This window comes from Cynocephalus volans, chromosome 14 (genome assembly GCF_027409185.1).
Source record: "Cynocephalus volans isolate mCynVol1 chromosome 14, mCynVol1.pri, whole genome shotgun sequence".
NCBI lineage: Eukaryota > Metazoa > Chordata > Mammalia > Dermoptera > Cynocephalidae > Cynocephalus > Cynocephalus volans.
Window position 1 is genome coordinate 57,816,790 of NC_084473.1, and position 25,593 is coordinate 57,842,382.

At 32.8% G+C, this 25,593-nt stretch overlaps 1 protein-coding gene across 8 annotated transcripts in view; it reads right to left on the bottom strand.

Moving 5' to 3' along the window:
- USP34 (ubiquitin specific peptidase 34) overlaps window positions 1-25,593 on the bottom strand; it is a 226,199-nt gene that overhangs the window by 37,029 nt on the left and 163,577 nt on the right. For 7 of the 8 annotated variants that reach the window (XM_063078358.1, XM_063078359.1, XM_063078357.1 and 4 more), the window contains 19 exons: window positions 24,176-24,359; window positions 23,567-23,730; window positions 19,560-19,625; window positions 18,605-18,751; window positions 18,450-18,506; window positions 18,282-18,359; window positions 17,798-17,892; window positions 13,860-14,032; window positions 11,087-11,240; window positions 10,118-10,196; window positions 8,045-8,098; window positions 7,837-7,932; window positions 5,435-5,499; window positions 5,276-5,351; window positions 5,140-5,187; window positions 4,947-5,012; window positions 2,596-2,676; window positions 819-904; window positions 5-173 (listed from right to left, as the gene is read on the bottom strand). In XM_063078358.1, coding sequence (XP_062934428.1) covers window positions 5-173; window positions 819-904; window positions 2,596-2,676; window positions 4,947-5,012; window positions 5,140-5,187; window positions 5,276-5,351; window positions 5,435-5,499; window positions 7,837-7,932; window positions 8,045-8,098; window positions 10,118-10,196; window positions 11,087-11,240; window positions 13,860-14,032; window positions 17,798-17,892; window positions 18,282-18,359; window positions 18,450-18,506; window positions 18,605-18,751; window positions 19,560-19,625; window positions 23,567-23,730; window positions 24,176-24,359 — 1,938 coding nt within the window. The remainder of the gene's footprint in view (window positions 1-4; window positions 174-818; window positions 905-2,595; window positions 2,677-4,946; window positions 5,013-5,139; window positions 5,188-5,275; window positions 5,352-5,434; window positions 5,500-7,836; window positions 7,933-8,044; window positions 8,099-10,117; window positions 10,197-11,086; window positions 11,241-13,859; window positions 14,033-17,797; window positions 17,893-18,281; window positions 18,360-18,449; window positions 18,507-18,604; window positions 18,752-19,559; window positions 19,626-23,566; window positions 23,731-24,175; window positions 24,360-25,593) is intronic. The other variant, XM_063078356.1, reaches the window with a different exon arrangement.

Sequence of the window (25,593 nt, forward strand, 5' to 3'; positions counted from 1 at the left end):
TCACCTCTTCTTCACCCATTTTGGCAAATTCATAAAGGAAGGCAAAATACTCGGTAAGATGTTTACTGTGAGGTTTTACACCATGTTCCATAATTAATAACAGAGTTCTCACAAATCGAGTGACACATGAACGACCGCCAATATCTTCTACTGAGGCATCCATATCATCTGACCTAAAAAGACAAATATATTTTAGAGACCATATAGAGAGTATGGGGATAAATATTGTTTGGGAGGAAAATATTTTTAAAACCCTAAATTTAGCTCTTTTATCTTTGTAATAATGAATATCAATTACAATAAAATAGGTAGCTGGATTCCAACTACTGTGACTGACTAAATCATTCCAAACAAAAAGACCATGCCATAAAGTCCTTTGTAGAGAATTCTGCAGAGGCACTTAATTAAAAGTAAAATAAAGGGCTGGCCAGTTAGCTCACCTGAGAGAGTGTGGTGATGATAACACCAAAGTCAAGAGTTCGGATCCCCATACCAGTAAGCCACCAAAAATAAATAAATTGAAATAAAAATAGTTTCCCTTATTTTTGGGGGGCAGTGGAGGGGGAAGTTGACCAGTAAGGGGATGTGAACCTGTGACCTTAGTGTTATAAGGCTGTGCCCTGAGCACCTCAGCCTACCAGCCAGCGCTGTTTTCTCTTCTTGACTTTCATTATTACAGTCTCTTCTTGACTTACATTATTACAGATTTTTTTTAAAAAACAGAAAAACCTAAATATTTCAGTGTGAATATTTAAAAATATTTTGTAGGCAGATCATCAAAAAACTTAAAAATTAGATGTTCCAAAAGTACTTCTTACCCATCTTCCATTCCTGGCTGCAGATATAGATGAGCATGCACAGGTCTCAGCCTCTGAATCACATGGATACACAAACGCTGAAACATCTGTAAAAGAAAAGACAACAATCCGAAAGCCAACTTACATCAGGTAACAAAGATATTGAAAAATTAACATGACACAAAATTCTCTGCCACCAATTTATATTTTGCCCAGATTATCTTTTGACATTCTAAAGCTTCCCTGTTGTCTCAACTACAGACTGAAGACATGAAGCAATGAGCATGAAAAACAACATTCAGTTTCATGACTTGGGAAAAAAACCCAACAAACTGTAGGTTTCAGTGTTAACACAGATTACCAAAAACAAAGCTTCACAAAACCCTCTTAGCTAGTGGAAATGTAGAGAAAAGAAAATTCAGCATCTATCTTCTTCAGAAGAATAGAATGGGGCAGGACAGCTGCTTATCAGAGGGTCAATGGCTAGAAGAAAATATGATTTAAAGTTTATTCGAAAGAAACATGGATTAAAATGACCAGGGATTCTCTAAAGATGACATAAAGTGAGCCACAAGCACATGAAAGGATGTGCAATATCATTAGTTATTAAGGAAATGCAAACTGAAACCATGAGATAGCACTTCATATCTACTAGGATGGCTAAAATGAAAAAGACAAGAGTTGAAGAAGATATGGTAAAATGGGAGCCCTCATCATTGGGGGTAATGTAAAACGGTGCAGTCCCAGTGAAAAACAGTTTGGCAGTCCTAAAAACATTAAACATAAGAGTGATCACATGACCCAGCAATTCCACTACTAAGTATATAACCATAAGAAATTAAAACGTACATCTAAACAAAAACTTATACATGAATGCTCAGAGTGGCATTATTCAAAATAGCCAAAAAGAAGACACATCTCAAATGTTCATCAACTGATGAACAGATAAACAAAATATGGTATATCCATTATTTGGGAAAGAAAGGAAGTGAAGTATGAATACATGCTATAACACAGACAGACCCTGAAAAAATTGTTAAATAAAAGCAGCAAGTCACAAAAGACCACACACTATATGATTCCATTTATATGAAATGGTCAAAATAGGCAAATCCACAGACAGAAGGTAAATCAGTAGTTGTCAGGGGTTGAGGAGAAGGAAGAGTATAAAAATAGGGAGTGACTGCTAATGGGTATGGGATTTCTTTTTGGGGTGAATATTCTAAAATTAGATAATGATGATAGTTGCACAACTCTGTGAATATATTAAAAACTGCTAAATTTTACACTTTGAAAAGTTTGTATAAATTTTATGGTGTAAGAATCATATCTCCATAACTACTGGAAAGTGGCATAATTCAGATTAAGTTTTTGGTTTTGTCTTGTGACTATAAAGTAATATTTACATTTTCCTTATCTACTTTTTCCAATGATTTAAGAAAACAAATTGATTCATGTGACAGTTTAGACCCTGTCACAGATATGAGTTACATCCTACTCATTTAACTTTCTAGGCCATTACAGTTCTCTACCATGGTTAGAACATCTAAGGATTTGAAAAAGAATATAACTCATAAAGAATTCAAAGTAGAATCTGAAAGAATAGGAAGCCTATCGTCCTATGAGTAATGTGCATAATTTTAATCCCTCGATGGAGAAAACAATAGCAAGATAACTTTTCTGATAAGAGGTAGATATTGTCAAACTATTTTCAAAGCTAGGTTAAGACATATTTGCAAGCAAATTTAGAATAATTAAATTGAAAGCCACTTCTTTTTTCAAATACGTTTTTCCTTACCTGTCTCACAATTTGATTAGGGCACTTAATTAATATCTGCATTGGCCACCAATCATCATCAGCCATGCGGTCTAAAAACCACTGTAAGAAAATAGAGCATGATTTTAACACTCAACCAATATTTATTAAACAGGATAAAAATTGTAAGGATTTTACTTCTAGATGATATTTCAATTATTTTAAGTTCTTACCAAAAAACTTCTCTAATTGTTAGAAAGTCTAAAATCTTAAATCATAATAAGGGCTACCTCATTATACAAGTCCTTGGCTGCCATTTACATCACGGTACACTACCTGCATCATGGCAACCTAAGGTCTTTAACATAATAAAATGGAATAGCATTTTCCTCTTGGTCTTCATAAATTTCACACTGTAGAAACTTTTGTTCCTATTAATAATATGAGTATGATTCATTTTCTTTCTGTTTAAAAACAAATTATGAGCTAATCAACCCTCTCGATCTATCAAATAGCCACAAGGTGGGAGGGGAATAGAGGAACATGTTAAGTAACACGAGGAAGATGCAACCAGTCAAAGACATAAAGAATATGGAAAATCCAGCAGAACAAATGACACAAAATAGCATGGAGAAAAAAAAGAAAGTAACAACTACAGATGAAAGATTTAAGAGACAAACAAATGCAAAATGTGAACCTTGTCTGAACAGTAACTTCAAACAAACCAACTGAAAAAAACATTTTTGAGATAATTAGAAAAAACTGAACACAGACTGGGTTTTAGGTGACATGGAATAATTTCTAATTTTACTAATAATGAATGAAATTGTGGTTATAGATATACTTTTTGTTTTCTGACAGCTGGCCAGTAAGGGATCTTAACTCTTTACCTTGGTATTATCAGTACCATGCTCTAACCTAGTGAGCTAACCAGCTGGCCCTTTATATAGATACTTTTTAACAATTCTCATCTGTCAGAGATACATACTGAGCGTTTATGGATGCATATGGATTTCTAGGTTTGCTTTAAAATACTTCAGCTGGGAAAAAAAAGGAATGGCGGGTAGGAACAGATGAAACAAGAATGAAAGAATTAATACTAATTAACAATATTATTTGTCAAAGCTGGATAATAGGTATATGAGAATTCTTTAAACCATTCTACTTTTAGGGCTGGCCAGTTAGCTCAGTTGCTTAGAGTGCAGTGTTATAACACCAAGGTCAAGGGTTCAGATCCTCACACCAGCCAAAAAAAAAACAACCAACACACACAACAAAAACCTTTCTACTTTTATGCTATTCCCAAATTTTCATTATAATGTTTTTAAAAAGTTACGCCTTTGTGCTTGAAATTTCCAATGACCACATTCTTTTATTCCATTGCTAAAAGGTATAATTAGATGACCTTCTTAATTTCATCTATTGCACACTATACTATCTCCCGCCTCTAGAAATTCATACGACGTGCATTCTTAGAGAGGATTATACCTCTTTGGTTGCTAATCAAAAATTATAAATGATATTAAGATGGCAATATGATTAAGTTGTCATTACTTTTGAGAAGCTTATTCTTAGGGATGCATCTCTCTTAAAATGAAGGGAGATAAACTGATCTATTGGGATATGTGGATTTTTTTGAGGGGGAGAAAAGACAGCTGTTTTAAAGTATTTTCAAGTAACATTCAAAAGTACTTAAGATAGGAGTGGGGGAGATGGGGAGATATTGGCCAAAATGTACAAAGTTTGTGTTATAAGATGAATACATTCTGGGCATCTTATATATAGTATTGTGACTATAGTTAATAATACTGTACTGTTCACTTGATTTCTAAGAAAGTAGATCCTAAATGTCCTCACCACTCAAACACACACACACACACACACACACACACACACACACACACACACACACACACACACACACACACACACACACACACACACACACACACACACACGTAACACATGTGTTAATCTGACTGTGGTAATCATTCCACAATGTATATGTAAATCAATTCATCACATTGCACAGATTGACTATATACAATTTTCACTTATCAATTATACCTCAATAAAGCTAGAAAAACAAAAACAAACAAAAGTAGTTAAAAATATCTGGAAGAGCCTTTTAACTTTTCTGTACTTTTTCCTTCCATTACATGAGGGGAGGAAAAACCCAAATATTTCAAAATAACTTGATTATTTAATCAGTGTAATGGTTTTGATACCTAAATTATAATTTCCAGGTTATCAAATGATTTTAGAAACAAGTTACACTGGGTTCTCTATAATTTATAATAGATAAAACAATTTTGCTGTGGCATCTCAGCTAAGAATAAAAGAAAAACAAAATAAACAATCTTAAGCTATGCATTGTTTGTTGAATTATTCACCTCACAAGCTGCTTGACTATTATTAAATTGTTTAGTCAATAGTTCAATCCACTGAAGCATTGTGGGCTAAAAAAGAAAAAGAGAGAAGTCAGTCAAGGCACAAGGACTTTTGAGCCAAAGATAATAGCACAGATACCAAAAGATTTCTGATAAAAATAACAAACAGAAAAACCCACAAAAAATCCCCACATACCTTTTCTTTTGAATGAATAAATGTCTCTAGAACAAAGGAAGTACTTAACTGTAAGAAAAGATAAAATCAAGCAAAAAAGACTTAATTATTTTAAAGTAATAAATTTTGACAAAATTATCTAAAGTTTATTTATTACCTTTGCTGTCATTAGGGACACAGCTTTAGGATCTGGTAATGTACTGGGAATACAACTACACAACTGCCACATAAACCTAGAATTAAAAAAAAAAAAATTATTCTAACAAGATTTTTTTTTAAATGTGTGAAGAAAATCTACTAAATTTACCACACTTACCCAAAATATGTATGTTCAAATATATTTTTGTCTTGAAGAAACTGCATGTTATCATGCCAAATCCACTGAAGAAAAAAATGTTTTAATATCAGAAAGCAGTTTACTTCACTACATTTTACCAAATATTTTTAACAGATAAAAAAAAGACATGCTCTAAAAAACCATAAAAGAAAGATACAAAAAATACATGTACTTAAAATTCATGTTGATTTTTTCCCAGGTATATGGAATAGAAAAGCAGTTATTAAAACTACTTTAATTTTATCATTACTTATCTGGCTACCTCAAGGGATTGTGGGTTTTTAAATGTATTTATAAAGATTTTAAAAGAATTCTGAAATCCTATCTGTCTGAAGAGCAAGTATATAAATGAATAAAACATATGTTGCATTTTGATAAGAACAGGTTATAAAAGAAAGTTTTATGTTTAAAAGTTGGCAAAATAAAAAAATTTAATTCAGGTTGGTGGACCTAAATGAGGTGATTTCTCTTTTTACTCTATAAAAATCACAAAAAATGATTATTTGTGGCATTAGGCCTGTAGGATCACACCGCTGTTTTTGTGTTCCTTCACCTCTCTAAATACCCTAAACATGTTTTAAGTCTTTTGTCAGACAGTTCCATAAAATTATTTTTACCTAGAACAAATATATGTTCCCATTACTGACAGTACCAGCTGTCTTTCTTAGCATTACACTTCTGTGTGTGTTTTGGAATTTAGATAGCAGGTTCATTTTGAGCTGAAGGTTCCAACCTCATCTTTAATCTTTTTTTTTTTTTCTTTAAACTGTAACATAGTTGATTGTATATATCTGTGGGGTACAGAGTTACATATCAATACCTGGGTGCATGCAATATGTGATGCTCAAGTCAGGATAACTAGTATATTCAACATTATACAGTGTGATCATTTTTCATGACCCTTTACTAATTCCTCCCTTACTTTTCCCGTTTAATCTTCAATAAAGATTTTCAACTACCTATACTTGCCTCCACAGCTCACTACACTACTCTGGAAACAGTGATATTTGGGAAATCACAGACCTAGGCACCAAATGCAGAAGCTGTTAAGAATCCAGCTGTCTTCCATTAAACTAGATATTAAAGAGATTTACGAAAATGTAAAACAGGACTACTTTTCTCACCAAATTGTTTTGTTTGGAAAATATATATTATTTACAAAATGTTATTTATGGTAGCATGTAATGGGTTATTTTTAAACAAACAGAAGTTTTAAGAATCTGTTTTCATTTCTAATAACGTTAAACACTGATATATATAACTATATTAAGAACCACATTAAAAAGAAAACAGTACTACTCTTCAAGGTCCTCAATAATTTTTAAGAATATAAAGGGGTCCAATAAGTTTGTCCAATATAAAGGAGGACAAATAAGTTTGAGAAATACTGATGTAAATAAGCAATATACATCATAATAATAAGATTTTATTTAAAATTTCATTTTACTTCACATGTGAGCTGGTTGTCATTAAATTTGTTGGGTTCTCATAGAGCAAGGTCTAAATTTGTCTAGTACTTTGAGGGCACAAAGACTTGCACATGTGGCGATTATAGTCTGTTTAATTGTGGTTATGATGGTGGTTGAAATAAGTTTTTGTATAAATGGGTGAGTTTAATAATGGCTTCACTTCAAATACAGTGAAGCCATCTTTAATCAATAGTATCTAATTCTGCTGGTAAATCCAATTTGAGGAGTTGAAAAAAGATAATATTCTTGGCTTCTTACCAGTAACAAATGGGTAGGCAAGATACCAGTTAAAAGTATTTACAGAAAAAAATGGCTGAACTGTCTAGATGGAAGAATATATTTTTACCATGTAATCCTTTCTGGAGAAGTTTTACTTTTTGTACTTTGGCTGACTGAGTATACAACACTGACACAACACACATTGAATTAGATACTCAACAATGTACATTACTACAAATGAGACACCTTTTAATTTTTTAATATATAAACATTTTTAATGCATTTCAAATACACTGTATGCTTGAGTGTGTGTGTCTCTATCATGAAGTTTAACAGAAGGAACACCTGCAAACCTATCATCCAATTTAAGAGGCAGGACATTACTAACCACACAAAAGCTTATCCTGATTCCATCAACCCTTTCACTTTTCTTATTTTTCTTCACTTTTACTGATAATTATTTTCCACACCCTTTAATCTCATTCATTTTTCATTCACCCATCTTACATCAGTGTTGTAAGTACTCTTGAGGATTACTTTGGATTACAGACCTTAATGTTTACAGCCTGCTCTCTCTCTCTCTCTCTATATATATATATATAAAATATATATATATTTTTTATTTTACTTATATTATCCCTTGCAAAAATATTTATACTTTTAAGCTATTGCTCATGTCAAATTAACTTATACCTCCAGTAACTCTGATGAAACATCAAATTTGTATTCTCTGCCATTTTCTTCCTCTGGTTCCATGCGTTTGTAAAACAGCATATATGCACTGTGTGTCTTTAAGAAGCAAGAAAAAAAGTATATTTTCATTTTGACAAGGTATAACTTTAAAAATAGACAATATAGAAGAAAGAAACAGTATAAAATTATGTATGAAAGAATTGGTTACCTTTTCAAAGGAGAAATCCATAAATTTATCTGTAACAGAGTCATAGGTCTTGGTCTGTTTAAAAAACAAATGTTTACCTTCTTTAAAAAAATGGGTATACTCAGCTATATTTATATGTTATCTCATATACAGCTATTTTATACTTCACAGTAACTTTGTAAATAGTTTTCAAATAACACTACTTCACATATTCTACATACCCCACAAATTTACCTAATGTATCCTAATATCACGCTTGGTATTTTATTTTTTAGACAGAAAATTTAATACTATAAAACTGAATCTAAGAAAATTATACTATAACAACAACAACAACAACAAAAATGAAGAAGGTGTGGCAAGGTGATATATGGCTTGGTTCTAATATTTGTATATGTGGTAAGTGCATATAAAAACTAAATTTAAACAGCATTTTCAGCAACATTATAAATAAGAAAAGCAGATTATTAGAATATTGCATAGGCATAAAGCTGCACCTTATTTTGAGATCTCAAAATACTATCAGTATGTATCTCTACCAATCCTTCAAAAACAAAATTTTGAGCCTCAAAGCTGTAAGTAACTTTTTGCAGATGAAATGGACTTGTTGGTATATGTATTAAGAAATGCAACCGATGGATGACAGGAAAAGAAGTATCAGAAAAAGGCAACAGTCAACCAAAGACATCTCAAAAGAAACAATGGAAAAGAATGCAAAAGAGGAGAGAGACCTTGAAGGCATGGGAAACAATCTGAGAGTAAAAATCTGAGAGTGAAATAAGAGAAGAAAGACAATAAGACAAAGGGAGGTTGTACAAAGGATGCTACAGAGGTTACTGGACTTGTGGAATATGAGCAGAGTTCAGTGGCAGGGCATCTGAGAACTTCAGGACTACAATCCTAATGAGTATGGAGATGAAGATTCTACTGGTAATTCTTGAAAACTCCAGATATATTGTCACAGAAAAGATGGGGGGGGGACACAAAACCCAAGGCAAGTAGACAAGCAGAATTATGGGCAATGTAATAGAGATGGAGGCAGAAGCTTTTGAAAACTAAGATTCAAACCACTTTTTCCCAAGGTACTTTACCATAAAATACATAGAAGAATAAGAAAATAAAGTGGACCAGCAATATGAAAAACTAACTTTTAAGATAGGATCTTTGCAAAATTTGTTTTTCTTCTTTCAATTTTTTTTTAAAGGAAATGTCCTAGGAATAACATCTAGAGCTGTAAGTGGTTTAGTGATGGCTTAAATGGTAACTAAATATTTACTCCCCTCTTCTACCCATTTCTAAATTGTTAGCAATTGCACTACTTTTCCTTTCTATTCAGAATAACAGACAATAGCACCAAGAAGTAATAAGGAAGCCCTTCATTAACATCCAGAATTCAGTTATTTCACAAATAAATATGAGGATTAAATAAAAAAAGTTTATCTACCCTTGTCTGTGCAATGGAAATGACCAATACTGGACTTTTGAGAATCAACAGGGTATTTTAAAATAGTTTTCAGAAAATTAGTACTAGGATAACTGCCTATGGAGATGTGAAATTATTACAATAATATTCCAACTTTGTCTTTTTTTTTTTATGTTCTATTGTCAATTATATAATAGAGATGATTTTTTTAAAAAGGTTTTAACCAGGTTGCTGCTGCTGTTACAAAAAGCACTAAAGAAATAATTTTTTAAATTTCAGCTTAAGTCAACTTCCCTGTCAAAGATTTTTCAGATTGTCAGTAGTTTCTTTTTGCTCTAAGCCCACAGAATTCACTGAGTAAACTCTTTATCCAATCGTAATTCTCACAGCACTTTCATTCAATTCCTGTACTATTATTTAGCTTTTGGTTATAAGTCTTACCTTCTTAAGCAGACTGTTGTTGAAGGCAGAAACAATAATTTTTTAATATTTCCCAGTGTCTAATGTATACTTTAAACATACTAAACTTCCAATAAATAACAAATAAATAAATTTTAGATTTAACCATAGCAATTAAAAGAAAGTTAAGTGATGACTATGCCATTGAATTTTATGTACAACAAAGCATTGGGAAAGTCACAAACCATTTATGATTTTTAAATAAAACTTACCGTCATCTCTCCACCAAAACATTCAGAGGCAAGTTGAGCAGAATCAAAAGGTTTTACCTCAGCATCATTAAAAAGATACCTAAAATAGAGCATATATTACTGATAAGTATGTATGTACTACTAAATATTCATATGTTTACTATTTTTAAAATATCTGGATTACATACCGATATGCTGCAAATGTAGATCAAATTATTATTTCATAACATAAATTCTAAGTTCTTGTTTTTACAGCTCCAATCTACTAGAAATTAGTAATATAATTTATAACAACTGTAACCACCTTGAAATCTGACAGATACATCTACAACCTAGGATTAACAAGACAGTTCATAAAAACAATGAATAAAAACTTTGCTTAAATATAACATGTAAAACTATCAGACAAGAAAGATTAAGAGATATGAAAACTTCCAAAGCTTAAAAACACCATTTCAAAATTTATAATCATTCAAATCCCTGTGCTGTCCAGCCACACACACAAAAAAAACAGCTACTAGGGACTGATTTAATGACTTACAGCTGTTGATTTGACAAAAAGAAGTGTGTGGGGGAGGGAAAAGGTAAGGTGAACAGGGAGCAGCATGCAGGTGACTTCTAACTGGTATATATAAGGACTTTCTGGCCACCCTATAGAAAGCATACATCAGTAAACAGCTCTTGAATGAATGAACAGATAAGAGTTGGGAGGTACAATGCTGACAATGAATCTCCTGAAGTTGTGTGCAGAACTGTGTGTGTTCGTCTTTCTGAGAAAAGCATTCATTAAATTCTCAACAGGTCAGAGATACAAATTTAAGAGCAACTGATTCATATTCTCTTTTGAAAGTCACCTTCACTTAAAAATTTTGCCTGCCTCTTTTCCTAATTTTATAGCTGAAAATGTATCTGAAAAGAAAACACCATAAACTTATATCTTAGAATAAGAAGGTTTTTTAAAATCCCAAGGAAAAAATGTTTAAAACTTACCACTTATTGTTTTTATAAGCATGTGGATTGACTATATCTCTGATGAAGCTATAATAGTGTCCACCATCTGCCGTTCCTGTGTGAACAGTCACTCCTATCAAGTCATACTCATAGCTCTCTGTGTCTTTGGAATGATCGCCGACTTCCTTAAAACCTGAAATAATTTACATAAAATAATAGCAATACTTTTGAAAACTCCACAGGGACATCTTAGAATCACTTTTATAATATACTTTATGTACAGAAATAGGCACAGATATTTTATATATTAAATAAGTACAAGATAACTCTATTTGCTAGTCATTCACCATCCATAGTCTACTAATCAAATCACTGGCAAAACAACCACGTGTTAGTACATAAGCACAAACAACTTCAATACAATATAAAAGTATAAAATATCTCTTCAATTTGACTAGTCTTTTGAAATAGATAGCACAAAGTGCTTCATTCAATTTTATGTTTACTAGGAGCAGGCAAACACAAGACATGAAAAGGCATTAGTATATTTCAGTCTTTGAGTCTCACGTTAAGAAAAATGGAGCATTATATCGGTAGCATGAATGTACATCAATTAATAGAAAACACTACTAGGAACTTGGCGTAGATAGAAACAAAATAAATAAAAGATACGATTCTCATCCCCAAAGATTTAAAATGTAAAGATAACAAAAGATACAAAGGAAAAATACTACAGAATGGTCTAATAAGTTTGAAGATTTATGATTTATGATCTGTATTTCCACCACCACGTAAAAGGAAAAAGTAGAATAAGCAGTAAGGAAGCAAAAGCAGATCTGGTTAACTTCAGTGCACAGTCTAAACAGGAAAGGGAGGTGACAATTAGGTGAAGAGGAAGAAATGTCTAACTGTGTCAAAGTAGTGGCTAAGGAGTGTGGATGTGCTTATGCACACAGTGCTAAAATTAAATGCATCACTTGTAGCCTAACAAATCCTTATATCTTGGCATAAATTTCTGCTACCTCCACACATGGAAGCATCACGGAAAATACAATGAAGCACAGCCACTGGGAAGTCCTGCTATAATTTTCCAAATGGTTTAAGAGGTCTAAAAAGTAGGATGAATATATACAATGCCCACTTCTTAACTTCACCTGTATTTTCAAACTTATCATGTCTACTGGACCATTTCCTGCAACTTATATTCAAACCCTAACTATAAAAATTCCCTCCCTTAACTCCTTATTCCTTCAGAGCTAAAGTCATCAGCTTATCTCCTCTCTTCAAAGAAAGAGTATGTTCTTCTCTTGAAAGAATAGCCTACACTCATTGTTTACACTTCTCAACTCTCATTTAGTGAGAGTAAAACATTTAATGGATACTCATTAAGTGCCAGGCACTGGAGTTAAAGAGTAAAACATGGTTCTCTTTCCTTAAGTTCAGCGCATAGTATATTATCAGCAGAACTCTTTATATTGCCAGGACCCTTATTATGTAAAATGGAATATTTCACTAAAGAAGAATAGAAGAGGCAAGAGCCAGGCCCTTTCTACTTTCTTCTCTCACCTCCTGTATTTCCATTCCTCACCACTGTGGTCCTTGAGGCACATATCCAGAAGTTAGAAAACCACTGATCTTAAGGAAGTAACAATTTGGAGGTATCTACTTATGAACCAAGTGCCATCTTTAACTCACTGCAATCTGCCTTTCTTCCTATTGCAACACCCAGATGAAACTGCTCTAATAAAGATAACCAAAGATTATTCTCATTCTCATTCTTACTGGAACTGTTTCTTCTCTTTAACATTCAATATTTATAACTAGACTCCCTCTTTCTTGAGACATTCTTGAACTACTGATCCCACTACTCATTCACCCAGCTGCTCAAGCCAGAAAACTGAGTCATTCTTGACTTCTCCTCTCTCAGTGGACAAAGTAAAATGTAAGCTTCATGGAAGTAGGGATCTTGTTCATTGTCATTGTATTCCTAGTATTACAGAACAGCATAAGTTACCTACTGAATAGATGTTCAGTAACTTTCTATTGGATTCATTATTCATTCAATCAAGTCTTATTAACTCCATGTACTTCTCCCCATCCCTACTGGTACTCTTTCTCATCTATGCCACCATCTTTTCTGTGGTTTACAAGAATGGTCTCCCCAAACCCCTTTCATCATCCTCTAATCCATTTCTAATGCTATAGTACTCAGTATAACCTTTCCCAAAAGCCTGTCTAGTTATGTCAGCTCCCTGTTTAAAACCTTTTAATGGTCACACATTGAATAAAAATTAAAATTATTAACATGGCCTATAAACAAAAAATGTTTTGGCCACTGCCTTTTGCCTATCTCATTAACTAACACCCACATCCCTACTCCAATCCTCTCACCCCAGAGCTCATCCCTTCTTCTCAATCTAATTCCTACTCAAGTTTCATTATTTCTGCTTAAATGTCACCTTCTCATGAAGGCTCTGATGCCGCTGCACCCCGAGATACATTTACTGTCCTACCTGACATATCATACTTGTAATTTCTTGTTCAATATGACTTACTGAACTAGACTTAAGTGACCCTGTTCATCTTGTTCACCACTGTCTCCAATGCCTTGAACAGTACCTAGAACACTGTTCTAGTAGATATTAAATATTTATTGGTAAACTGACTGAATGTGCCACCATGTCTTTAAACATATTCTTCTTTCTAAGACTCAATTTAATATTAAATGTGTAGTTGATGATAACTTTATAATTATGACTACCTTGTTATGGAGGACTTACAATAAACACAGACAAGAGAGACGAAAAGTTACCTTCTTTCCTATCACTCTTTCCCATAAGAAAATCTTCTGTATACGGTGTCATATCCAAACGTAATGGGAAGGAAAAGTGTGTATTCACTTTCTCTTTCATCATCGTGACCATATTAAATGTATACCTCATGGTATTGAAACTCAAAATGCGAGGCAATTTCTTAAAACATGCCCTGAAAGACAAAAAAAAAAAGTGTTAAAAACTATCTTCTGATAATACTTTAGTTGGTTTCATTTACATTCAGGCTACACCTATTTCAATATTCAACTAAGTTGTAAATAAATAGCATTCTAAATCACACTCTTATTAAAACTATATACGTATATATAGTGTAAATATATATCTCCCTCTTACAAATGACTTTTTCCATTCTGAAAGGGCTTTCCTATATCTAGATAAGAAAAATAAAAAATTAGTAGACTGCAGTAAATACCATGACAAAGATAAAGATGTAAAGGGTGTTACAGAAGTACGAAAAGGAGCCATGTCATACCATAGTGCCAAGAAGGTCTTTGGTTCAATTTTCTTTTCCTTCTTAAATAACAGGTACCGAAGTATTTTTGTGAATTAGAATCGCAATCTGGCTGTATCTCTTACTAGACGTATGACCCTAAACAAGTTACTTGATCTCTCTGAGTTTAATTCCTGACTTGTAAAATGGAGATTAAAATACCTACCCCATACCACTTTTGAAATGCTGCCTAAAAAATAGCATTCAATGTGTCACCTGCTATTACTGCAACAATAACAATAGCAGCAGCAGCAAATCAAGTGGTCAATTAAATTTACAGTATAACATATTACTACCTCAAGTTAAAGAAATCTCAGTTTAAACAAAAATATATACATATACACAAACTTAGATTTATGAAAATATGAATTCCAGAGAATAATTCTTAACTGTACATAGGATAAAAAGAGAATTTGCTTAAACCTAGAGCTCTGTTTGAAAAAAAAAAAAAAGGAATTTAAGGAGAAAAAGAATGAGGGAGAAAATGTTACAAAAGCAGAGGGAATAAGAAGACTGAGAAAACCAGAGGTTTGAAGACAACAGAATATAATCCTGTTGAGGATCATAAACACTTTGTTCTCTTCTTCAGTTGGCCTATTTCTGTTGAACACTTACTATGTTATTACAGATATATAATAGTATGGTAAGAGCACAAAGTACTCAATAACTACTTTGCCTGGGAGAGATGAGACACATATTTAAGAAAAAGAGAAGAATCTTATTAGACAAAAGAAGGGACTGTTTCAAGCAGTAGGGGGTTATCAAGAATGACAGATTTTGGCTGGCCAGTTACATCACTTGGTTAGAGCGCAGTGCTGATAACATCAAGGTCAAGGATTGGGATAACAGCCAGCCACCAGCAACAACAAAGAATGACAGATTTATTCAATAAGTTTAATTATCTCAACTAGAGATTCCCCAAAGAAATTGACTCAGCCTCTCAATTTTCTTTTAGTGACTCATTACATCCCTCTATAGTAGCTAACTGTTGACTGATTCCATTTTGTGTAAGTCCCTAACTCTAACCTTAACCCAATTCTCTTCAGATGAGTTTGTCTTCTTTCTATAATTGCCTGCACAGCTATGCTTTCATATGATTACGTCCACCTGCAACTTTTCTCACTCTTGCAACCAACTTGACTTGAGTAAAATATCATTCTTTTCAAATGCATACTGCCCTAGAAAAACCTTCTCTTAAGCAATTTTAATATCTTATTATATGATGGTTTTTCATTCTCTGCCTTCAAACATGCTCAGATCTCTTTCATCTAGAAAAATCCTTTGTTTGATCGCAAGGCTTTTTATATAGCTTCCATCTTCCTTGTTTTTTCTTTCTTTTTTTTTTTTTTAAGGATGACCGGTAAGGGGATCTTAACCCTTGACTTGGTGTTGTCAGCACCACACTCAGCCAGTGAGCCAACCGGCCATCCATATATGGGATCCGAACCCGGGGCCTTGGTGTTATCAGCACCGCACTCTCCCGAGTGAGCCATGGGCTGGCCCATGTTCCTTGTTTTTCATTGCCAAACTTTTAAAATGAATAGCCTATACTTGATGCCTTGTACCCTGACAACACTACTTCAAGTCATACAACCTGACAAAACATACTACTAAACTACCTTCTTGAAAAATCCAACACTTTTATTCAGCTGTCACTTTCTTTCGTCTCTGTAATCTATGTCCATTGAATACCCTCTTCTTGAGCTTCTCTTCCCAGTTTCTGGGTAAACCATCCTATCCCAATTTTCTTTCTTTCCTTGCCTCTCTTCTGTTGCTTTTTCCTCTGCACTTCTAGGTTAACTTAGGTCTCAGTCCTTTGCCACAGTTAGATTCTTTCTCAGGCTTCAATTGATCAATTATGCAGATAAGCCCCAAACTTGGATGTCAATAATTTGATGCTATCATGTTACCAGTCTTATTTTCCATTATTGGTTGATGTAAATCTTCTACTTCATGCAGGCTTTCTAATTTGAGATTTCTTGCACATACAAGGTCATTTCTATTTTTCTGTCTTTGTTATTGGTAACTAACTACATAAGATGCTCTTTAATTCAATTTTTACTCGTCATTTAATGTTTACCTGTAGAACTGAAAACTTTACCCAACTACTCTGTCCTAAACCTGCCATCTTATGGCTCTTAGGAACCTCGCACCATGTAACACCAAAGTCAAGGGTTAGGATCCGCGTACTGGCGAGCCACCAAAAAAAAAGAAAAGAACCTCTCAACCTCTATGGATGTCTTTGGTTCCTGAATGGACTCTTTATCATACTCCACTGAGTGCAGAGTAGGGTGGTAAACAATCAGAAAGACTTTGGTAAATATTTGATTAATTAAAAGATCCCTCATACCCCCCCAAAATCTGAAAAAAATGTAAAGATGCTTGAAAATATACTAAAAAACTTTTATTATCCACTAATCTAGATAATTTTTTTTATCCTTAAGAATATTCTTTGAAAACAGGATGAGTATTTCAGAGATTAAAGAAAAAAATCAGTGTGAATGTGAATCATGAAAGAATAATAAACAAACAAAAAAAGATTGTAAAATACCTATCATGCACTACTAAAGTAAGCAAAGCAACTTTTATTTGAAGATAGCTAAACTACTATTTTTCAAGAAATTCTCTAAAAAATTTAAACTGAGGAAGTGTATTTTTAATAAACAAGCCAAAACATAAACCACCAAAAATAAATCAACATATGTAGTGGAAAGAAGAACCAATCTGAACATTTACACAGCACTCTTTAACTCAGCAATTAACTAACTCAAATCTGACTCAACCCCGGACATCTTTTCAAGCTCCAACCATAAAAGCCAACTGCCTAAAGGACCTTTCTACCCAGACACTCCAATGAAAACTCAAATTCAGTTGGAAATTTGCTTATTTGTACTGCCTATCTTGGGGACCAACATCAGGAAAGTTTCTTTATTCTTCCTGTGCCACGATGTCTTTACCTGTAAAATGGGGATAATAATAGTATCTACTGCAAAGATATGTTGTGAGGATTAACTCAACTAAATCATGTAAAGTTCTGAAGCAGTGCTTGTTAAATAAAAAGTACTATGTAAAGGTTAACTATTATTACCAAAGAACAACTCACTAAAGCCAGACATCTCAGAGTCAATACAAACAATGATGAAAATTATCACTGCCCTTACCTTCCATGTTTCTGATCCTAAAAACTAAACTTTTTTGCCAGTTTAGTAATTCTTCCTTTCTAGCTCAAGTATATGTCAAAAGAAATTATAATTTGCTGAATAACTTGAATGAAAAGTTGCTGCATGAGACTGAGCTCCAAGCACCTTATTTTATACTCATCACATAATTTTCATAAAAGTTTAATCTTCATTTATCCTTAGTTTGTCTTTCACTTCCATTAGATGATTTATCAAAACAATAAAAATTACATTTCAAGAAGCATACCTTTTTTCAGCTCGTACTTTCTTCCCGCAATGAGAACAAGTATACATGTTGTCACCTTCCAAAGTGTCTTTAATAGTAACTTCATCAAGAGATTCCTACATATAAAACCACATTTAAAAGTTTCACATTATTGATTACAGCATGCAAACATACAAAAAGCAGTAATTATAACTTGGGCAGAATGCACAGAGGAATGCCAATTTTTTTAAAAATGTGAATTCTTAACCTTAGTAAAAAATTGTTTACCCTCATATTAATAAGATACTCTGTGAATTTACTAAATTTTTCAAAGGCCTAACTATTTAAAGTTTGACTGGGTAAAAATATCCTTGTGGTCTACCTTTAATATTTATTTGAATAGCAAAGCAAGAAAATACATGAAAACATGAAAAAAGTTAATTTCTTATGATGACAAACATAAACTTGCTGTATATAAACAGTTAAAAGCACAAAAAATCTAAAAATGATGGACAATATCACTCACATAAATGTTCTTCATATCAGCCACCTGGCACCTCACAGTATAGAACTCTTCAGCAGTTTGACTAACATGTTCACAATCCTGATCAATTAACAGTTAAAAATTAGTAATTTATTTTAGTAAAACATATATTAAGATCTCCAAAAAGCAAAAGGCAGGTATAATACTTACCAGGGACACAACATTGTTTGTAATTACACCTCCAAATAAACTTTTGACGGTATTTTTCTTTAATATAAAACAAAAAGTCAGTCAGTCAAATGTAGTTAAAATATAGTCAAATCTGCACAACTTTCAAAGAAACTTTTCAGTGTTCTGGTACTAACCAGTTCTGGAGACATTTCTTCAATTTTGGTAATCAGATCAGTAAAAAATTCTGTCATATCTTTCTGCTCCCCAGTATTCAAAGGCTGCTTATCCATGGTATATGTTTTACAGAAAGGTCTAGGATTATATGCTTTGCATTCACTCTCCTGCGAAGAAAAAGGAGGGGGAAAAAAAGTACTAAAAAATAAGAAAATTGCTACAGGTTCTTAAATAAATGACTAACAACAACAATAAAAAACAGGCAGTAAATCTACACAGAAAGTTTTAAAATGTTCTCTTCTATTTCATTTTTGTTTGGTTTTTCATGGTTTCAGTTTAATGATCTTGGTGCCAGAAGATGCTTAAATTATCTTAAGACATTTGTATTTTTAAGTCTAGGAATTTGTAGCAAGAAATTTGGGACTCAGAGACTCAAATTTTATTGTGAAGCATAAAGTATAAAACCTTTGCAGGTGAAATAAATTTTTCTACAGATTGAACTTTCTTTCGACATTTTTTAAACAGTAGATTAAAGCAGTAGTTTTCTGTTTGTCAGTTCAAATGGCATGTTCTAGCTATGTTAAAAGGAGATTGAAAATAGAGGCAAGGGATGATTGGTAAATCTTCTAATCTTATTATAAAAAAAACATTTATTTGGTCCTAACAAAGTATTAGAAGCTAAAAATACAGGTATAATATGACATAATCCCTGTGCTCAAAACTGTAATAGGTAAGACAGGTTAATTTCAATACAAGAATAGAAACAAGAGAGAGGGATGGTGACTTGGAGATACTCTGGTGAGTCTGTGGAATCTATGGTCCCTTAGAGAGGTGAAAACCAAGCTGACTCTTGAAGGATGACGATAAGAGTATATAGTCAGGATGAAGTCAGTATAAATGAACTCCACTGAACATTTTTAGCTTTTGTCATAGGATATGTCTAATTAGATTTCCCTCCATGATTCTCAAACATACCATTAAATATGTAAACATTTTCTGAAGCTCCAGAAGAGTGGTCTTGTGCTTCATATCTTCCGAGTACTAGAAATCCAGAGAAAACTTTCCATTAAAACATACTAATGGTCATAAATTAGACATTCTAGCAAAGAAAGTCTTGCAATGTGCTTAACACGATCTGTTTTCATTCTTTAAGCTATATATAAGAAAAACACTGACACATTCTATTCTCTCTTTAGCAATTATAGCATTAAAAATTTTTGGAATTTTTTTTGTTACATAAATGCATACATCACTACTATCTCAGAAAACTGAATAGAGAGATCTTAAATTGTTTCTAGATCAACACTCATTTGGTGCAATGCTGATTTACAAAAATACAAGAATGAAAAACACTTCAGGTATGCAACAAAGTTGTTTTCTAGAAGCAAATTCATATGTTAAAAATATGTATTTATAACTTCTTAAATGTCACACAGATAGGAAAGGCAAATCCAGGACTAGAGCCCAAGCAGTCTGACCTCAATGAACTTAACCATGCTGCTGCACCAATCAGTGAGCTATAGATTTTGCTTAGGGAGCTCTAGGAAGGCTTTGCAGGAAAGATTACATGAGAGACAGACCTTTAATAATAAATAAAATATATTATGGAACAGAGGAAATGACAGTATGAATGAATGCTAGGCAAAAGTGTGAGAGGAAGTATCTGCAGAAGGATGTGAACAATGCCATATGGTCATGAGTAACAGGAAGACAGGAGGGATTGCCAGGAAGAACACTAGGCAGGAGAGTGGACACCCCTCCCCACCCCCAAATATATATACATAAAACATATATATATAAAAACAATATTAATAAATGACATCTCATAGTTTTATGTTTACTTTATCTGGAATAGTATATCCTTAATAAAGAGGAATACTTGCCAAAATCTCTGAAAATCACCTAAATATTCAAATATTAATAACTGAGATTCAGGAATCTGGGTAGACTCACTCACTAGAGACAGTCCTGAACTTTATAGGAGAGATCCATATTCATGCCAGGCACTTGTTAAGTATACTCTATCTCATTCAGCTATTAAAATAAACCTATAAAGGAGATATTATCCCCATTGCAAGTGAGTACCTGTCATAACTTTGAAGCTCTGATAGTTTTGTGGAATGATAAGTTTCCTATATGCCAGGAGTATACACTAGTTATTTGTGCCATTTTTGTCGAGAGGACAATATGGTTCTGCTGTTTACAAGCTTATAATCAAACAGAAGTCACTAGATCAGAACTAAAAACCGAGATATGTTCAGCATATAGTTACTACAAAATTATACAATATTAAACACAATAGGAAATAAAGGGAGCCAACAAAATTGGCAAAAATAACTACAGTATACTCTTGGCATACAGAAGGGTTAATACTCCAAGAGATTATGAGAATGGTGACATAAAATGACTTTTCCAACATATAATAAATCTGATACATGCCAAGTGTTAATTCAGAATACAAAATGGTCAGGAGTAAAGACCCGTATTCATACTCTTGTTACTGGAGAATAAAGCATTAAAGAAAAGAAGTGCCTGAATTCTTTAATCAAGGAAAAACAAGGACATTTTACGTAATGTACAATTTCTAAATAAATATATATCCTACTATATACGTATATACACTTACTGCTCAAAAAAATACATGTTCATACCCATTAGGATGGATTTTATAAAAAAAAAAAAAAAAAAAACCCAGAAAATTGTAAGTGCTGACAAGGATGTGGAAAAATTAGAACCCTTCCGCATTGCTGGTAGAAACGTAAAATGATGCAGCCCCTGTGGAAAATGTATGATTCCTCAAAGAATTAAACATGTATGATCCAATAATTCCACTTCTAGGTATGTACCAAACAGAAGTAAAAGCAGAAACTCAAAAAGATATTTGTACACCCATGATCATAACAGAATTACTCAGAATAGACAAAAAGTAGAAGCAACCCAACTGTCCATTAACAAATGAATGGATAAACAAAATTCAGTTTTAAAAAGGAAGGAAATTCTGACACATGCTACAACATGGATAAACCTTAAAGACATTATGCTAAGTGAAATAACCCACTCATAGACAGTCACAAAAGGACTAATATTGTATGACTTGACTTATAAGAGGTACCTAGTCAAATTCAAAGAGATGAAAAGTAGAATGGTGGTTGCAAGGAGGTGTGGGTAGGGGAAAGAGGAATTTAGGTATTTAAGGGTACAGAGCTTCAACTGGGGAAGGTAAAAAAGTTCCAGAGACAGATGGTGGTCATGACTGCAAAACAATGTAAATGTACTTACTGCCACAGAACTATAACTTACAAATGGTTAAAATGGTAAATTCTATGTTGTACATACTTTACTACAATTATGATACATGTAGTTTTCTATCTTTATGTGAACATCAAAAAAGGGAATAATAAAAATAACTGAAGTTTCTTTTTATTTTTTTTGGTGGATAGCCCATTTGAGGAGCCAAACCCTTGACCTTGGTATTACAAGGTCTCACTCTAACCAAGCTAACCAGCCACCCCAGCTAAAGTTTTTATCTAAAGAATCAAGTGCTCATTTGACTATAATACTTTCCAAAGTCATGTATCATATATCAAATTCTGTTCAAGAATTTTCTATACAGAAATTTAGTTTTTCTAAGTCTAAATTGAGTTAAAGTAAATATATTTAGTTTTTAAGCAAAAATACTGTTAATAAGACCTACTCACAGCACATGTGAGTGTTCTTCCTGTTGCTACCAATTCCTGATAGTGCTAACAGCTTAAAGGTGTTCATTCATATGAAGAAGAGAAACCAATAAGTACAGGCAAGTTGCCAGCTAGAAAGAGAATCGCTTAACACGCTTCTTTGATAACAACTGGTTTTATAAAACTATGCAGATGGGTCCACCAAATTTAGCCACAAAAATTTCCATAAGCTAAATAAACCAATTATTCAACTATTTTTAGTCATAATCAAGCTACAGAGATGATAAACTTAAAAATATCAACATCACTAAAGCCAAGAAACCTAAACCCACTTGAGTATACCACATATTGAATACCTTGATGAGTAACAAACATATTAAAGAATTAATTCAAAGTACACAAAACATCATAATACTCAGGGGGAAAAAAATCAGGACAAAAAGATGACATGATGAAGGAAAACAAAAATCCAAGTACGAACATAATGGAAATTTGCCAAGAAATTATAAAAGCAGTACATACAGAAGGTGAAGTAAAAAAATAGAACACGGTAAAAAAAACAATGAAAACTAGAAGAAACAAGTGAGCAAAAATAACATGAAGCTGAGGTTACCCAATAAACTAGGCCCACAATCTCATTTCCTTTGGAATAAAAAAAAACCAAGCTCAGTGATTCTGGTAATATTTCTCTACGAAGTTTCAGGCTTTGCTTATTTTCTACGTAATTAAAATTTTTACTTATTTTTAAATTAAAATTCATTATTTACTATATATATTCCACAACCACGCTTTCCTTTGAGAAAAAAAACTATTCTATGGCATTGAGCCATCTATTAAAATGTAAAAACAATTAAAATATACCTATGTTAGCTAGTTATGCAATCAAATTTTCTCTCATTTTTTATTCATAAATTCTTTTCTCAAATACTATTTTACTACATTGAAATAATCAACATTTATAAGCTGGCCAGTTAGCTCACTTGGTAGAGTATGGTTCTGATAATACCACGGTCAAGGATTCAGATCCCCATACTGGCTAGTCACACACACACACAAAAAAACCCAACAAAATTTATAAACAAAAATTTTAAATTTAGCTTTACAGCTTTCATTTTATTTCCCCCCAAATCCAGCTTAGAAAGATTAAGTTTTAATTTTTATTTATTTTTTATTTTTATTTTTTTAATTTTATTTTGTCGATATACATTGTGGCTGATTATTGCTCCCCATCACCAAAACCTCCCTCCCTTCTCCCTCTCCCCCAACAATGTTAAGTTTTAATTTTTAAAGTGAGGAAAACTCTACCTTAGCAGTGAAGACAGCCTGTCTTGCCTCAGGTATCATATAAAGTTGCTGAATAGTGGAAGCCAAGTAACAAGTAGCTCCAAGGTTAGTCAGGCCAACAAATCTACACTCAGCACGAACATCCTCGTGAGGCCAGTAGTCCCATTTATAGGGTGCATGAGCTGCTGAAGAAAGAGGGAGGAAAAGATGACCCCCCAAACAAACTATTAAACATATTATATTTTGCTTTCATTAACAACCACAACTTCCATTAGTTATCTAGTTACAGAACATTACATACAGTGATTTTTAGAACTAGGTAAGAATACATATTAAAACTAATTCACTCTGAAAATTCTAAAGACTGTCAAAATTTGATTTTACTTGGCACTAAATTATTTTACCTAAAAATGCCAAAGTATTTAAAATACCTATAAAATGTCCTACACTGCTTTTATTCTTTTTTAAAAAAATTGATGTTTAACTTTCCAACTTTAATACCATCCCTGGAACAATAGTTTATAATGTTAAAGTACAAGGAGAGTGGATTCTTTCTTTAAACAATGCTCTCCAAAAATCTCATTTCTAATACATAATTTATAAAGATTAAAGGAAAAGAAGAATGCTTACACTGCATGTGTTGTGCCATAACCCAGTTGTGTATTAGCCTGTAGTTCTCAACAGACCCCTTGACCATCTCTACTAACAAATCATAAGCAGCAGCTCTTGAAGAGTGTGATTTGCACTTTGGCTGTTGTCGATCTTTTAGACTTGGCAACAAAAACAGGAGATTGAATATATCTCTTAAAAATTCCTTAAAAAAAATAAAAAGGTAAAGTCAAGTATGTTATCTAAACTTGGATATTAATTATATTCCAACAATAACAAATAACAAATAAATTTCTGTTGTTTATAAGCTACCAGTTTATGGCATTTTATTATAGCAGCCTGAACAGACTAAGACAGTAATGCTTTTGTTTTATTTTATATATAAAATAATTTCCTGTGCCCACCCACAATACATGGACACCTAGCTTCCCAAAGTTACCATCCTCAAACTCAGGCCAAACTAAACCAACCACTCAATTTCTTGCATGAACCCAATGATTTCCTATGACTTACTTTTTACTCATATTTTTTCCTACGACTAAAATGTTTCCCTTACTTTTCCACCTAAGAAAACCTACCCACCATTACAAAAGCTGTATTTCCTTTGAAGCCTTTCCTAATCGTTTCACTGCATCATGGGAAATCAAACTACACGGGAACCTTCTCTTTCTCTACACTATCTAAAATTTTCTTTCCTTACAATGATTTTTACTTTATAATCATGTTATCAGAAAAATCAATTAATATGTTTATAATTTGGGATGAAGTTCTATATTTGTTTATACATAACACTTCAACCAGTAAATCTGTAAATCACCCAAATTATTCCCAGTGAATGTAATAAAAGGGAAAAAAAAACCCTCAAATAGCTCAAGAAGGCCTTTATGAATTAGGGGAAGTAGCACAGATTTAAGACTGATAAGAGTGTCACCTTCAGCTTATCTAAAGAATCTTTTAGTCTATACCCATGGAGACAATCTTTCATCCTCTTGGTTATTGTTTCCTAACACAGTCAGTAACCTCAAGATAATTCTTCAAACTATAACTCCCTCGAGGTAGGCAATCACACAAGTCCCAAAGGCATGGTGAACTACTTAATCTAAAAAGTAATTAGACATTTGTTGGTATAGAGTCATTAGGTGTCTTAAATATTCAATAATAGGTTTTATCACAAGCAGGTCTTTAAAATATAAAACCAGTAAGACATGTACTCTTTTTTTTTTTTAAAAAAAAAAAGGGTTTTTATTTATTTTGGCGGCTGGCCAGGACTGGGGATCTGACCTTGGTGTTACAATATTGTGCTCTAGCCAACTGAGCTAATCAGCCAGCTAGCCCCTAGATAAGTATTCCCTGACTACTTATTAATTACAGTGTGTACGTTAGGATATTAATTCACAATTTAAGATATTAATTCAAAATATTCAATTCTATACAAACCT